The 17,276-nt window shown below is 37.5% G+C and overlaps 1 protein-coding gene across 1 annotated transcript; it reads right to left on the bottom strand.

Moving 5' to 3' along the window:
- Positions 1-1,331: 1,331 nt before the first annotated feature.
- Positions 1,332-16,022, bottom strand: LOC140755596 (zinc finger Y-chromosomal protein 1-like). The gene is made up of 14 exons (XM_073090881.1): positions 15,858-16,022; positions 15,205-15,297; positions 12,724-12,858; positions 11,236-11,814; positions 10,360-10,487; positions 9,271-9,345; positions 8,104-8,242; positions 7,274-7,374; positions 6,724-6,841; positions 5,953-6,084; positions 4,964-5,066; positions 3,774-3,871; positions 2,757-2,906; positions 1,332-2,036 (listed from the first exon to the last, which is right to left on the bottom strand). The coding sequence occupies exons 1-14, from the start codon at positions 15,891-15,893 to the stop codon at positions 1,944-1,946; spliced, it is 1,980 nt and encodes a 659-aa protein (XP_072946982.1). The 5' UTR covers positions 15,894-16,022; the 3' UTR covers positions 1,332-1,943.
- Between the last annotated feature and the right edge of the window lie 1,254 nt (positions 16,023-17,276).

The raw sequence follows: 17,276 nt of genomic DNA, 5'->3' as shown, positions 1-17,276 counted from the left end.
AAAGTTACATAAAAAATCTCATAGAATATTGTGCAAGGAAATTGTAAAGCTGAATGCGGTCTATCCCTGGATAGTTGACCTTCGTTAATTTACAAACAGACATAGAGCGTGTCAGTCACGTGCCGTGGCAGACAAAAGTATTCTTCTATACAATATGTATTGATATCTACCGTAACACAGTACAGACACGGGCTGTGTCTGTCGAATTTATTCTTATTTATTTGTTTTTGATGTGAAACATCTATAGCCGCACGTAAAACAGATTTCTGGCGTGGCGACGCATGCCGATGACGCATGCGCATATACGATGGTATATATATATACGGTCTATATGCAGCAGTGTGTACGGTGTGGCGCAATAACTATTACCGAAGTCACTGATTAAACGAATTAAGTAGTCACGATTTGAAATAACTTCGTAAATTTTTGTATTTAATGAAAATAAATGTTTATTCAATAAATAGTCATCGTTATCTGGAAAAAAATCGTAATATTTAATTTTATAATTATGACATATTTAGTTCCTATCACAATATGTTTTACAAAATAATGTCGATGTTTCACATCTGCCAGGCGTCCCGTGACGGCTCACATTTTTTTTCTTTTTTTATATATAATATAGGAGTAGCAGACGAGCATGCAGTCAACCTGATGGTAAGCTACTGCCGCATGGACATCTGAAATCAACCCCGGATAGCATTAGATATTCCTACCTGAGATCGGCCACAGATGCGCCGCTACCCCTGAGGACTAAGCTGGAACGCCTCGGAAAAGTATGTGTTTATATAGTAGTGTGGTGTTGTCTGACACGTTTCGTGTCTGACACGTACAATGTTTGTAGATAAGCTCATTATTAATATTCAAACTATCCAACTTTTGTAAACCAAAGATTGAAATGACAATTACTTGTATGCAGTAGTTGTCAAATGTGAATCTTTAGTTAACAAAACATAGGATAGATTGATTATCAATAATGAACGATAATCGGAGAGCAGCTATTCTGAAGTTTTCTGAACTGAATCCACTAGTGGGATAATAATAGGTGAGATGTAAAGATATAAGCAATAATGCTATTATGATTTAATTGTAAAATAAGAATTATATTTAAGTATTTATTAGTGTTATATTTTATAGTAAAATAAATAATTGCGAGTGAGATTATATTTTGTTTCATTTATTATCATATTACAGCTTAGTAAAATAAAAAGATACTTCACCGTGTTGAAATTCAATGAATCCACAAAAAGATGATTATTTTCATCATTTATTGTTTGAATTCTTGAAAAATAAAAAACCTTTTATAGAGAAAAATTGCGTATTTAGTTACATTTTAGGGCCATTATTAGCACGGAATCGTGGCAAAATTTTATTTACGCAACAATTTCAATTCTCAAAACTGGTTACGCTTTCTTTTTAGGAGTGATCTACCTAGTATTTTACTTATAAGTATTACAGTAGTAAATTTATAATATTTTTTTGTTATTTGTGTCGTTCGAAAACAGATTTCCGTTACTTAAAAATGAAATGAAAAAGAGCTTTTTTTAATAAATCTCGTTTATTAATGTAATAATTTCTTATAATAATATACAGGATACTTATACATAGAACTGTAAACAGTTTTAATACTATATTAGTTTTAATTCTGAAGATGATAGACCCACCTTCGAGCATGCAGTCCATCTGATGGTTAAGTGGTTACTGCCGTATGGACATCTATAATCAACCCCGGATAAGATTCCTACCTGAGGTCTGCCACAGCACCGCTACCCCTGAGGACTAAGCTGGAACGCCTCGGTAAAGTATGTCTCTTACCACACTTCAAACCAGAACACAGCAGCGCTACACTGCTGTTATAACAGAAATAGGTGTGGTGGTGGTGCCTCCGTCATTATTTTCAATAATAATTTTGCAGTATCTCCAAATAAATTAACTTATATTTAATATTATAAAAAGTCGATCTTAGGGTCATTGCAGACCGGCCATAGTGGTTGGGTGATGATACTCGCATTTGACGTTTCTGATTCCTGTGCCAAATCCTGCAACAAAATATTTACGAAAATAAATTATCGACCTTATTTTAGGATTCCGTCTCGAAAAAAACAAACAAAAAAGGAAATGTTATAGGGGTGCTCATGTGCCTGTCACAGCCCCTTTGCTCCGAAAGTAATGGATCAAATTGTTTGAGATTTGGTACTCATATAGGTACGATTTTTTTAATCCTATAGGAATTATATCTTCGAGACTAACAAAGTAATTAGTTTTTTTAGAATCGATGGAAACTGTCGACCATAATGGTATGTAGCGCCAAAGCCCACACATAGTCCACCGCGCTGGATAAGTGCGTATTCGTAGACTTCACATACTTTCAACAACTTTTTTAGATATTATAGGTGCACGTTTCCTCACGATGTTTTCCTTCACCGTTTAAGCAAGTGACAATTAATTTTTATTCGCTCATCACTTTTAAAAAATCAGAGTTGCGTTCCTGGGATTTGAACCTCGGACCCCCCGATAGCGAGGCTGAGTTTCAACCACTGGGCTTTATAATTATAACTGTACTCTGCGCGCATTGCTACGCCACCAACTAAATAAATTTGAAAGTGGCGCCATCTGTCGAAAATCGACTCAGAAACCTTCGTGGGCTCATGCACAACTTTGCTAAAGATCATCACATGATCAAATGCATAGTTTACGTTTCTATAAAGGACATACAGACAAACGTTCAATTTTATATATAGATATTAGTTAATACATACATTAACCACTTTATTAGTCCGTTTCCCTCTGCTTCGCTTGGGCCAGGGTTTCTTCAAGTGCACATAGGTTATGTGTATCCGTTTCTCACCGACATGCTTGAAGCATTTCCCGCACATTTCGCACTTGTACGGCTTTAGACCCGTGTGACTCTGTAATAAGAAATGTTTATTATATTATGATATTGAAGGTGGTAGAACCTTTTGTGGTTTGACTCCGGCGCCACTACCGTCACACCTATTTCGGCAGTAGTGTCAAGCGCTGTTCTGGTTTCCATGGACTTACTATCAGGTGGACTGCATTCCCGTTTGCTACTTCTTATTTTTTTATATATAATATAAGTACAAACTTTTTTTTTATAATAGGAGTAGCAGACGAGCATACAGTCTACCTGATGGTAAGTGGCTACTGCCGTCCATGGACATCTGTAATCAACCCCAGATAGGATTAGATATTCCTACCTGAGGTCGGCCACAGATGCGCCGCTACCCCTGAGGACTATGCTGGAACGCCTCGGAAAAGTCTGTCTCCCTTACCACACCCTCCAAACCGGAACACAGCAGCGCCTAACACTGCTGTTATTAGGTAGAAATAGGTGTGGCGGTGGTGCCGCCGGAGTCGAACCACAAAGGGTTCTACCACCTTCAAAAGACATCTATTGCAAGACTGTCAATACTCTATAATAAGACAGACATCGCAGACATCGACATTAATAATATGTGTCTAGCTGCTTTTAGGAAGGCTGTATCTAAATTATAATAAGTGTTTAATTTAATGTTTAATTTACTTGTACTATTTTTTTTTTCTCTCTTTTTTGTGTTGTTTTATTTTTTGGTTTGTAAAGTTTGTTATTCTATTTTCATTACCACATTTAGATGTGTATTGCATGTGATGTTTACCTCTAAGTGGTCGTACATTTATTGCTTGCATTGTAACTAGATTTAATTTAAAAATATGTATAATGTTACAACCGTTGGTGAACTTAATAAAATAAATAAAAAGAATAATCCACTACTTACAAACATGTGTCGTTGCATATTACTGGTGGAGGAGAACCCCTTCCCGCAGATGCTGCAGCAGTGCACAGACTTCGCCTCCGTGTGCATGCGCGTGTGCGCTGGGGACATCAGGCGTTCCGTTAGAGAGTAGGGAGATATTGTTGATACAATAACAGGTATTGTCTGCGTCAAACTGCTAGTCCGCTCTGAAGTTGTTGCGAGTTGTAGTCATACAGTTTGCTATGGTGACGCGATTCATTTCTATATTCAGAGCGGACTGGCAGTTTTACGCGGATTACACTGGTTACAGATAAGTGGGAGAGATGGAGTTAAATACGGGGGAATAGGGTTAAAGAAGAGTAGGACAAAAGCAAGAGTAGGAAAAAAGAGAGTAAAGAAAGAGAAGAAAAAATAGGTAAGAAAAAGAAAAATATGATTTAGGGAAAATTAGAAAAGTAATAAAAACGGGAAGGATATAAAATGAAGACGAGAAAAAATAAATTAGAAGGAAAAAGTAAGATAGAGAAGGAATGAAGGAGTAAAAAAATACGTATTCTACACACACAGTCTCACACTAGGACGCCTTGTATCGTGGGTACCATGGACACACACGAAGACGAGTAGACCAACACCCAGACCCAGAATAAATATCTAAATTCGTCATTCAAATATCTGTCTGGCCGGGGATCGAACCCGGGACCCTCTACGCGTCAGACCGGAATGGACACCGTTCCACCAGCAGGTCATCAAAGTAAGTTGTTAATAGAACGGTGGTAGATATAAGCCCATTATTAATAATCAATCCAAAGTTTTGCCTACTATAGATCGAAATTTGATAATCTCAAATGTCGATCTATGAGAGATAAAAATGCTTTACGGCATCATACCAATGAACATACATAATTATAAAATACGTATAAAAATCTTTTCCTCTTTTACTCTCAGCCCTACTTTTTCGATCCATCCGACTTAACTATCGCCCATTATTTATATTCAATCTATCCAACTTTTTACTACCAAACATAAAATTTACAAAATCTGTAATAGATCGAAAATGCGAAATGACAATTTTTGGTAAGCAAAACTTTAGAAAGATTAATTATCAATTATCGGCATTAATCTAATTAAACTAAATTAATTTTGTAATATAACGCTTCAACTTAACTGTTTCCTTAACAAACAATACTCTTTATCATAATATATCTATTTACCTATTAGTCTATATTTCCTCTGGAAGGACTTATCACAGTGCGCACATTTGAACTGTTTTTCTAGCGCGTGGGTCGATTTGTGATCTTGCAATAACGCCAGACTCTGAAACATACAATAAATATAATTAAAACAAAATTAAAACGTGGTAGAACCTTCTGTGGTTCGATACCGGCACCACCGCCACACCTATTTCTGTTATAACAGCAGTGTAGCGCTGCTGTGTTCTGGATTGAAGTGTGGTAAGAGACATACTTATCCGTGGCGTTTCAGCTTAGTCCTCAGGGGTAGCAACGCTGTAGCCGACCTCAGATAGGAATCTAATCCTATCTGGGGTTGATTACAGATGTCCATACGGCAGTAACTTACTATCAGGTGGACTGCATGCTCGTCTGTTACACCTATTATACAAAAAATAGTAGTCCTCAAGGGTAGCGGCGAAGCTGTTGCCGACCTCAGCTAGGAATCTAATCTGGGGTTCTTTACAGATGTCCATATAGTAGCCACCGACCCCCCAGTGACTGTTCGACCCCCCGACCCCCCGCCGACCTGGAACATGCGGTCGCACACCTCGCACAATAAAAAAATGGTAGTCTTCAGGGGTAGCGGCGAAGCTGTTGCCGACCTCAGCTAGGAATCTTATCTGGGGTACATTATAGATGTCCATATAGTAGCCACCGACCCCCCAGTGACTGCTCGACCCCCCGACCCCCCCAGTGACTGTTCCACCCCCCGACCCCCAGTGACTGTTCGACCCCCCCGACCCCCCAGTGACTGTTCGACCCCCCGACCCCCCGCTCCCCAGTGACTGTCGACACCCCGACCCCCCAGTGACTGCTCGACTCCCCGACCCCCCCAGTGACTGTCGACCCCCCGACACCCCGACCCCCCAGTGACTGCTCGACCCCCCGACCCCCCCAGTGACTGTTCGACCCCCCGACCCCCCGCTTCCCAGTGACTGTCGACCCCCCGACACCCCGACCCCCCTCACCTGGAACATGCGGCCGCACACCTCGCACATGCTCTTGGCGCGCATGGAGGGGAAGTTGGTCCGGTTCTTGTCGGGGTGCGCGCGCCTGAAGTGCCGGTAGTAGGCGATCGCGTCCGCCAGCTGGATGTCGCACTGTAGGGATAGATAGAACAAATTAGTATAAAGAACTTAAATAAATAATTTATTTACTCGTATATGATGAGTCAATAAAAATATTTTGACTGACGTAGACATCGAAGTGCCGCACAAAATATTTTTATTGTATACAATATGTATTAACTTATCTATTGGTCTGGCTTCGATTTCGGATTCCTTCGGTCAAAAGAACAATTTGAGCTATTCGGACTTATGAGCCAAAGTTATGGTCGAAGCCGAAGGTTTTACGAAAACTTAAAAAGTCCTCAATCTACATAATGCATTGAGCACCACACCATTATCAATTCTATTAATTAGCATAGATATGCTAATTTTGTATGAAATAATTTGAAAAAAATATTACATTATTTTTACAATTTTTAAGAAATTGTAAGAATGTTTTTATTTTTATAGTTATTCCTCGAAAACCTCTCAGAATGCTCTAATATCACAAATGCTACGTTGCTCACGCCTAGCCTAGCTCTACCCTGTTCAGAGAGTAATCCCACGGCCAGCAGTGGGCAACACTGTTATATATTATATTCACACAGATACATATAGATACAGATTCCGATACGATAACCCAGCTCAAAGCTATACATTCCCACGCCCAGCAGTGGGCTACCTCCTACCCACCTGCTCGCAGTGTATGGGCTCCGCGGGCTTGCGGCGCGGCCGGTAGCGCGCGGACAGCTTGGCGCCGGGCTCCCGGGTTCGAGTCCGCCGCCGCACCACACCCTCCTCCTTAGGCTGACTGTAACGGTATTGTTGTTATACAGAGATGCTTATTTAAATGTGTTTAAAAGAAAGATGAGATAGATAAAGACAGAGAAATAAACAGAAGTGCAAGAAAGAAAAGAAAACAGATATTGTGGTTATACAGTATTTCTAAATATGTTTAAAAGAAATATAATAACCCACACACACACACATATACACACACACAAACACACACACACAATAGCAAGAAAGAAATAGAAAAGAGTTAATTGTGGTCATAACGAGATGATGTGTTTAAAAGAAAGATAAAATAGATAAGAGAAAAAAAGAGAAATAAACAGAAGAACAACAAGAAATAAAAGAAATCCATGCACCTTGCATATTCCTAGCCTAAAGAGAGATCTGTGCCCAGCAGTGGGACATAAAAATGTTATTATAACACATTTGTTGTTTGTTCAATACTTACTCAACTTTATGCTTAGCAGACACCTTCAGATGTGTTTGCAGAGCTTCGGCAGTCACGAAACGTAAGTCACAGGGTTCACAGCTGTACACCTCTTCTGTAATCTGAAATGAATTAATTTATTACTGTCATATTAATATATTGAAACTAGCTGACCCGGCAAACTTTGTGTTGCCATATAAATAAATAATATTAAGGGAGAACAACCCTTATCACTTAAGGGTATGAAAAATACATAGTAGCCGATTCTCAGACCTACTGAATATGCGTATAAAATTTGGTGAAAATCGGTAAAGTCGTTTCGGAGGAGTACGGTAACTAACATTGTGACACGAGAATTTTATATATAAGATAATAATATAATCTGTGACATGTAAGGACTTCCGGACAGTCACTGATAGTGTTTTTAATAAAATTGACGAATCAGTACATCATAACTTTTTTTAATTTATTAAAACTTACCAACAGTTGTTCATTGTTTATTTTTGATTAAAAAACTTTTGTTCTTCAAAATCAAAATATACAACTATTTTTACCACGCTTTTATTAGCTTGGATTGTATCTATGTATGTATGTAACGGAATCTTTAAACTCCGTTTTTACCCCCTTTGAATGGTCCGATTAATTTAATATTTTGAACAAATATCAAGAACCGATGACAATACACGATTTTAATAATGTTATCCCATTTTCCTCATCAGGATCGTCAGGAATCAGGATTAACGATTTTCCTTCTGCGATCTTAGCGTGTTTTATTAATTTCACACTATAATTATCTATATTTTTTACAAACATGACATAAATATACAAATACAAATGAAATAAATACTCACAATAGTTTCGTCGAAGCGGTGTTTCAACTTCTTATGGAGGTCCAATCCTTTGTGACTCACAAATGAATTCCCGCACAGATCACATACAATATCAGACGGATGCTTTATTCGTACATGGCTCATGTATGTTGAGTATTTGCTGAAAAAATAACAGATTGACGTCCATTGTCTATATACAATCTATCCACGTTATTTTTTAAAATTAAAATTTGATAGTTTCGAGTAGGTACTTGGTAAGTAAAACATTAGATTTTTTTTTATAATATAGGAGTAGCAGACGAGCATGCAGCCCACCTGATGGTAAGCTACTGCCGTAAGGACATCTGTAATCAACCCCAGATAGTATTAGATATAACCTGAGGTCGACCACAGATGCGTTGACCCCTGTGGACTAACTTGAAACGGCTGAGAAATATATGTCTCCCATACCACCTTTCAATCCAGAACACAGCACCGCTACACGGCTGTTATAACAGAAATAGGTGTGACGGTGGTGCCGGAGTCGAACCACAAAGGGTTCTACCACCTTCAAATGCTTATTATAGCAACAGTATGGTTGCATGCTACTGTGTCCTGGTTTGAAGGGTGCGGTAAGGGAGAGATTCTTATCCAAGGCGTTCCAACCTAGTACTCCGGGGTACCAATGGTGTGCTTGATCTCAGATAGGACTATAATGCTATATGGGATTACCATACTCAGCTGTGGTAAGGGTGATATACTTATCCGAGGCATTCCTAATTAATCCTCAAACCCTTCAGGGGTAGCAATAATGTAAACGACCTCAAATAAGACTCTAATTCTATCCATCCTTGAAGGTGGTAGAACCCTTTGTGGTTCGACTCCGGCGGCACCACCGCCACACCTATTTCTACATAATAACAGCAGTGTTAGGCGCTGCTGTGTTCCGGTTTGAAGGCTGTGGTAAGGGAGAGAGACTTTTCCGAGGCGTTCCAGCTTAGTCCTCAGGGGTAGCGGCGCATCTGTGGCCGACCTCAGACAGGAATATCTAATCCTGTCTGGAGTTGATTACAGATGTCCAAGGGCGGCAGTAGCCACTTACCATCAGGTGGACTGCATGCTCGTCTGCTACTCCTATATTATAAAAAAAAATCCAGGGTTACCAGCCCCAACAGTGGATACAAAAGGATGACAAAGTGGGCTACTTACTTAAAGTTCTCCTGGCAGTGTGGACACTGGTAGACGGTACCTTCGTGGAATTTCTCATGTAGTTTCGCTGCACCTCTGCAAGTACAAACAATACTTATTGGTTATTGAAATATGGCTTTTTAATCCAAGTGGTATAAGGTTCGAATCCCGGGCACGCACTAAGATTTAAAAGCTAGTACATATTAGAAAAGAATTATATAATTACTAGCTGACCCGGCAAACGTGATGTCATAACACATAAATAAATGTTAAGGGTGAATTTTTGTTATGTCTATGTGAAAGTTACTGTGTGTATTGAATATTGTATGTTTCCCAAATAAAAATAAAATAAAAATAAAATAAAATAAAAAACCCTTGTCACTTGGGAGTATGAAAATAGATAGTAGCCGAATCTCAGACCTTCTGAATATGCATATAAAATTTGGTGATAATCGGTAAAGCCGTTTCGGAGGAGTACGGTAACTAACATTGTGACACGAGAATTTTATATATAAGATATAATTAGACTTGGTATAAAAGTTAAGGTAAACTTTGTGAGGTAATCTACACACTTGAGAATGCTACACTGCTGGGCACGTGTCTCCTCTCAGAATGAGAACGATTAGGCCATAGTTCACCGCGCTGGCCAAGTGCGTATTGGTAGACTTCACATACCTTTGAGATTATTTATAAGATCTCTCAGTTATGCAGGTTTCCTCACGATGTTTTCCTTCACCATTACCTTTACCATTCACCATTACATTTACCAATGAATAAATGAAAATGAAATGAAATGAAAATGAATTTCTAATACGCACATAACTTTGAAAAATCAGAGGTGCGTCTGGGATTAGAACCTCGGTCCCCTCGATCGAGAGGCCGAGTTTCTTAACCACTAGGCTACCACTGCTTTTTTCTTTTTTTTAAGTGCGTGTGTTTAAGTGCATATGCGCCTGTGTTTGTGTGTTTGTATGTGTGTGTCTCTCTCTCTCTCTCTCTCTCTCTCCCTCTCTCTGTGTGTGTGTGTGTGTGTGTGTGTGTGTGTGTGTGTGTGTGTGTGTGTGTCTGTGTGCGTAAGTATAAGTGCGTACAAATATGTGAATGCCTCACCTCGTAGTAGTGACATAAGGACATCTCTTACAGGAAAACTTCTGTACATGCGACACGGCATGATGTCGCATCGCGTACACGTTCCTGAAATGTATCTTACATACTTCGCACTCGAAATCGCCGCTTTGCTGAAATAACATTTATTTTTATTTTTTACAAAAAGAGCTCTCCTACAAAGACGGCGCTGCATTGGCGACTCCTCTGGTGTTGCAAATGTCCATAGGCGACGGTGACTGCTTTCCACCAGGTAGCACGTCTGCCTTATCGTTAGGTTAAACAATAAAAAAATAAAAAAAATATCACCAACGTTATGTACACTAAATAGATTGTAGTGTGAGACAAATACAGAAAAGAGTATTATTGTTTGAAAAAATATCTATGTTACACTCTTGAATGTTGTAGATTAAATTGTGATTCGACTCCGACGGCACCATCTTCACATCTACTTCTGTTATAACAGCAGTGTTAATCGCTGCTGTGTTCTGGTTTGAAGAGTGGTAAGAGAGACATACTGATCCGAGGCGTTCCAGCTCAGTCCTAATGGATAGCAATGCTGTGGTCGACCTCAGGTCGGAATCTAAGTGTATCTGAGGTATATTACAGATGTCCATGGGCGGCAGTAACCACTTACGACCTCTGGTAAGAATATCTAATCCTATCTGGGGTTGATTACAAATGTCCATACGCGGTAGTAGCTTACCATCAGGTGGACTACATGCTCGTCTGCTACTCGTATATTATAAAAAAAAAATCCAAAATAGCTGTGACGGTGGTGCCGCCGGAGTCGAACCACAAAATGTACCTTTCGCCGTACCTTCCACGCCAACTTACTTATAGTACTAACATTATTATATTAAATACTTTATTATTACTTACATTAGTATGTCGTATAGAATGCAATTTGAACGCAGCTTCATCTAAAAAACCTTTGAAACATTTATCACACTTGTACTCAGAATTCAAATAATTATCCGATTCCTTTCGTTTTTCTATCTCCATTTTCTGTTCCTCTATACTCAGATCTATTATATTAAAATAATTTACGTTCACAACTAAACTAGAATGTAATCTTTGTCGCTCACGAGTAATCTTAACTTTCTTCGTTTTAACATTCTTTTTCATCGCTGTACTATCATTTTTTTCTTTTGAAATCTGCAGAATAGGTTTCAAATCATCTGAATCATGCGAATTATCAGAGTCCTTATCATCTATACCTTCGTCTTCAGTTTTAAACGTCTCACATTTTAGATCTATTTCGATTTCTTCGAATTGTATCTCCTCTGTTTTTCGTTTGCGTTTCGTGTTATTGACAATTTCTTGTAATTGAGTTTTGTTGTCTACTACCAACTCTTGTAGTTTTATATCAATGTAATTTGCACCGACTTTATATTGAACGAGTTGCGATTGCAATCCATTCTTATATCTGTTTATTTTTCGCACATTCGTTTTTGTAATCTACAAAAAAAAGGTTTATTTTGTTTCATTGTCACCTCTAGTATCCCACTGCTGGGCACGGGTGTCCTTTAAAGAAGGATCTAGGGCATAATTAACCTAAATAAGGGAGCCATAGTCCACTGCGCTGGCCAAGTGCGGATTGGTAGACTTCACACACCTTTGAGAGATTGCAAATGTATGCACGCATATGCATAATGTCAGCGTTTAAGCAAGTGATAATTAGTTTCTGCATGCATATAATTTCTAACTCGCGTATAATTTCTATTATAATATGTATGTATTTTTTAATGTGTATATAAATTCTAATACAGACCTAATTTCTTATACGCACATAATTTCTAAGACGCACACAATTTGGCAGTTACAGCCTAGGCGTCGTCGATAAACTCGGCGTCTCGATCGAGGATCCGAGATTCAACTTCCAGGCAAACATCTCTGGTTTTTCAAGTTATGTGCATATTAGAAATTAATTATCATATCCTTTAACGGCGAAGGAAAACATCGTGAGGAAACCTTCATACCTGAAAAATCTTAAAAAGTTTGTAAAGGTATGTGAAGTCTACCAATACGCACTTGTCCAGCGCGGTGGACTATGGCCTAATCCTTCTCATTCTGAGAGGAGACCCGTGCCCAGCAGTGGGACAGTAATGTATTGATGAGAAATTACACTATATAAAAGATCTATATACAACTAGCTGACCCGGCAAACGTTGTGTTGCCATATAAATAAAAAAATGTTAAGGGTGAACAACTCTTATCACTTAGGGGTATGCAAAATATAGATAGTAGCCGATTCTCAGACCTACTGAATATGCATATAAAATTTGAAGAAAAACGATAACGCCGTTGCGGAGGAGTACGGTAACTAACATTGTAACACAAGGATTTTATATATAAGATATTACATACCCTTTTTTCAGTTTCCAACAGCCCGGTCATCAAGCAATGACTTAAAACCGCTTTGGCTCTGAACTTATAACAGGCTGACAATCTATGGGCACACTCCCAACATATGTCCTGCGGTAGTTTGTCCTTATTCGATATCTGTAACAAATAAATTATTTTATATTTTTTTTTAATTAAATTAAAATTCGATGGAGCGTGACTAATAGTCCGAAAATAAAGAAAGAGTCGGCTCCGCTGGGAGCAGTTCCCTACAAGCCTTATAAGACTCACAACACATCTGTTTATAGTCGCAGACAGACTGATCGCAGATAGATAGATAGATAGATAGATAGATAGATAGAATACTCTTTATTGCACACTTACAGTTGAATTTAAATAATAGCAAAATATATACACAGGTCAAACAGTATGCAATAGGCGGTCTTATCGCTAAGTAGCAATTTCTTCCACACAACCTATGCATGAAAAAGAAAAGAGAGACAAGCGGAGGAAGAAGGTTAGTGTGCGCGAAGTTAGAGAAGGAATAGGTTATGAAGGACAGGATACATGTAGTACATTAGTGTTAAAACAATAATATGTGAAACAATTAAATACAAGCAACAGAAAATGATAAAAAAAGCACACATACTGTGAAAATTGTGACAAAGTACATATGAAAACACGAAGTGCAGATGCTAACACATATATATTTATATATATATTTTTAAGGAGGTAGAACCCTTGCATGGTTCGACCCCAGAGCACTACCTCATCACTTATATCTGTTATAACAGCAGTGTCAAGTGCTGCTGTGTTTTGGTTTGAAGGTTGGTAGTAGTCCTTATGGGTAGTTACGGCTGACTCCAGGTAGGAATATTATCTGGTCTGGGGTGATTACAGATGTCTATGGGCAGCAGTACCCACTTACCATCAGGTGAATTCACATTTTTTAACATTTATATTACCTCAATTTCGTCCCATACAGTAATAATAATAAAAAACAAGGTTTATGGTAGAAAATTAAAATGTGATAATGGTAACACAATCGGAACCCAAAACATTTCTTGTGGCGTCAATTTTAAGTTTCGTAGCTAATGTTATTCATTTTCGTGATTGTATTCAAACTCGAATGTATTATCGTTTTCATAGCGCGTTTGTTAAATTGTGACTAATTGTAATGTTTTAATTTTTTGTTGAGTTTGTTAAAGTTTTAGTTTCATGCTAATTTCGACAGTGACATTTGTTTGTTTACATTTTGGACACCTAATTATGAATCAGACTATAGATAGATATCTCAATGATCACCAGGTCTGTACTGGGTGTTTGTGTGTGTCTAAGGCACCCATTGCACAGGGAATCTTAGCTTTAGACTGTAGTTATGACAGAATAATTAGCTTTTCATAATTCGCCAAGTAGGTCGAACTCGCACATGGAGGCTTCCATACCACCAAATATTCATTATTTTTTACTTGTTTTTATTCATTTTATTATTTTCAATAATACTTAGTTATATGACACAACAATAGGTGGTGTTGGGGTGATGATAAATGATATCTTTAATGACCCGCGTGGCGGAGCGGCCACCAAACCGGTCTGACGCGCAGAGGGTCTCGGGTTCGATCCCCGGCTAGACAGATATCTAAATGATGAATTTAGATTTCTGTTTCTGGGTCTGGGTGTTTGTGTATTTGTCTATGTGTGTGTCCATGGCACCCACGACACAGGGAATCCTCGTGTGGGGCTGTGAGTGGTCTGACGCGCAAAGGGTCCCGGGTTCGATCCCCGGCTAGACACATCTAAATGATGAATTTAGATTTCTGTTTCTGGGTCTGGGTGTTTGTGTATTTGTCTATATGTGTGTCCATGGCACCCACGACAAAGGGAATCTTAGTGTGGGGCTGTGAGTGTAGAAAGCGTTTAATCTAAATTTTCAATAATCAATAATACCTAATATCAATAATAATAGTATTATTTGCCCCAACGCCATCTATTTTGGAGTAAAATAACTAATTATGTGAATGTTATGATGAACAATACATAATCAACGTACAATAAAATTAAAATAACTATATTGAAATATGTTTTATGGTTCTTATTTGTATTTATTATAATATCAGTTATTAGTTAGTAGTAAGCGGATTGTAAAAATTTGTCTTCCTAGTACGGTTTAAAAGTTAGATCGAAAAATGCCGAAAAAATATGGTTTGTTGTATGGAGAGCCCCTTTAATATTCAACTTTATTTTATTTTTAGTATTTGTAGCGGTCACCGTAATGCATCCTCTGTAAAAAAATTATGTGTCTATCTATTACGGTTCCGGAGATATAGCCCTGTGACAGACGGACAGACAGCATAGTCTTAGTAATAGAGTTCCGTTTTTATCTTTTGGGTACGGAACCCTAAAAAGGGGCAATGGTGTACCTCCAGAGTAGAACATTCTATGATAAAATAAATAAACTATGAAATGTTTTTATACAAAATTTTTGAACTGTAATAATTCACTTACAGAAAGGCCGGTGACTTCCTCGTATTGCTTCTTATATTCATTTTGAGAGAAGCTGTACATCTTTACATTCATCTCCAAACACACTCTGCATATCTGTAACAATAAGTAAGACATATTGGTATTACCGATTTTTTGAAGGTGGTAGAACCCTTTGTGGTTCGACTCCGGCGGCACCACCCCCACCCTTAATTCTACCTATTAACAGTACTGTACTATTGTGTTCTGGTTTGAAGGGTGTGGTAAGAGAGGCATACCTTTATAAGGCATTCCTGTTTAGTCCTCAGAGGTAGCGGCGCATCTGTGGCCGACCTCAAAAATATCTAATCCTATCTGGGGTTGATTACAGATGTCCAAGGGCGGAAGTAGCACTAGGATTTCATAGCGTTACTTAGTTACTTTAATCTATTGGGAGTCTATTTTAATACTTCGTCCATGTTTAAAGCTGTCTGTTCCATTTAATGTCAAACTATGAGTACCATGACGGCTGTAAAGCGGAATACAATATTTGTATTTATATTTATACAGCATTTTTAGTAAATACATAAGTTTAAGAGTGGTAGTAAAGTCCGCACATATTTCTCCTTTATTTGAAGATAAAGAACCACCATATAATGTGTTTGAGGCGACTAAAGAGTGGTTAAGCATTTACATACCTTCGAAGGATCTGCCTGGGCATTGTTAGTCGTCATCTCGTTATTGGGTACGGCATTAAGTATGAAAGTAGATTATAATAAAGCTTAGGATTTATTTATTCAGTGGACATCATTAAAATATAAAAACAGGCGATCGCGGCTTTGTTTTTTAATTACTTGACATTTCAATGATTTCATTGACATTTGAATGATGGAAATGGAATACAGGTAGAAAAATAGTAATATAAGGCAAAGACTATAGCTTTCATTCAGCCACTAAGAAAAAAAATTGCATTGTAAATATTTAAGTTTTTAAAAGAAATACAAAATTTATAATATGATCATAAACACCATATTTGTTATAAATAATTGGTAAGTGTATAATATAAATACGAATTTTTAAGTGTCGCGTAAAGTATCATATTTGTAATTATGGCTGTACTAATATGTTGTTGTTAACATTTTTTTAAACTACTCATAATATAAGTACTTTAGTATTTTAGCGGGAAAGCGGGAAAGAAGCCACTTTTTAGTCTGATATGATGGTTGTACAGATTCTAGTGTAATTCTAGTAAAATTATTAAAGTTATAACAGCTTCAGCGGTAAGTAGCTTATGAATCGATAATATAATGTTGTTTAACGAAACTCATTCTATTAAAGCAGAGAATTTGTAATAAAACTAAACTTTTGTTTAAAATATAGGTGGTCGAAATATAATGGCTTTAGTTAAGATAACAATATGTAGGTGCAAAAAGTAATAACTAATTCAGTATGATTTCGTAACCGATGATCAAATTAATTAATTTCGAATTACATTTGTATTTGGTACTATTGATTAGTACGCAAAAAGATGAAACTTTGAAAAGCGCGGGAAATGGTGCTACAACTTTTTCCGCCTTTTTTAAATCTTCAAATCAACAATTCTAAAAATGTATCTTCAGCCCGTTTTTTCATTGTTTTGTGCATAGTTTTACTATACTGTAAATTATTATGTATGTTTAAATTAAAAGAAAATGTAATTTCGATTTAATAAAAGAGAACAAAAATAATATTATATTGATCAACTGTTCTATTCTTATCATTGTTATGCTGGAAATATCAAACGATGTGTCTTGGCTTGATAGTGTACCTAACATTATAAATATCATACGATTATATGTACCATCTTTTTTACACGCTTTTTATTAGCTTCACCTGTATGTTTGTTTGTATGTTTGTAACCGACTTCTTTGGGCGCGATTTTGACCCACTTTAAACGGCCAGTTTTCGTCAAACTTTGTAGATTTATTGAGGACCGATGACAATACACTAATTCGATAAAATTATTATCATAAAAGCGTGTTTTTTAGTTTTTTGAACTATATTTATTTTTGTTTCACTTCTTGATACACGCTCACAATGATACACAAACTCTTTCTATTAACTACGCCAAAAAGCAA

This window comes from Epargyreus clarus, unplaced genomic scaffold (genome assembly GCF_041222505.1).
Source record: "Epargyreus clarus isolate Ecla_fem2 unplaced genomic scaffold, WU_Ecla_fem_2.2 ptg000033l, whole genome shotgun sequence".
Taxonomy (NCBI): Eukaryota; Metazoa; Arthropoda; class Insecta; order Lepidoptera; family Hesperiidae; genus Epargyreus; species Epargyreus clarus.
Note: the sequence above shows the minus strand (reverse complement) of the source record. Positions and strands in the feature narration are given on the sequence as shown.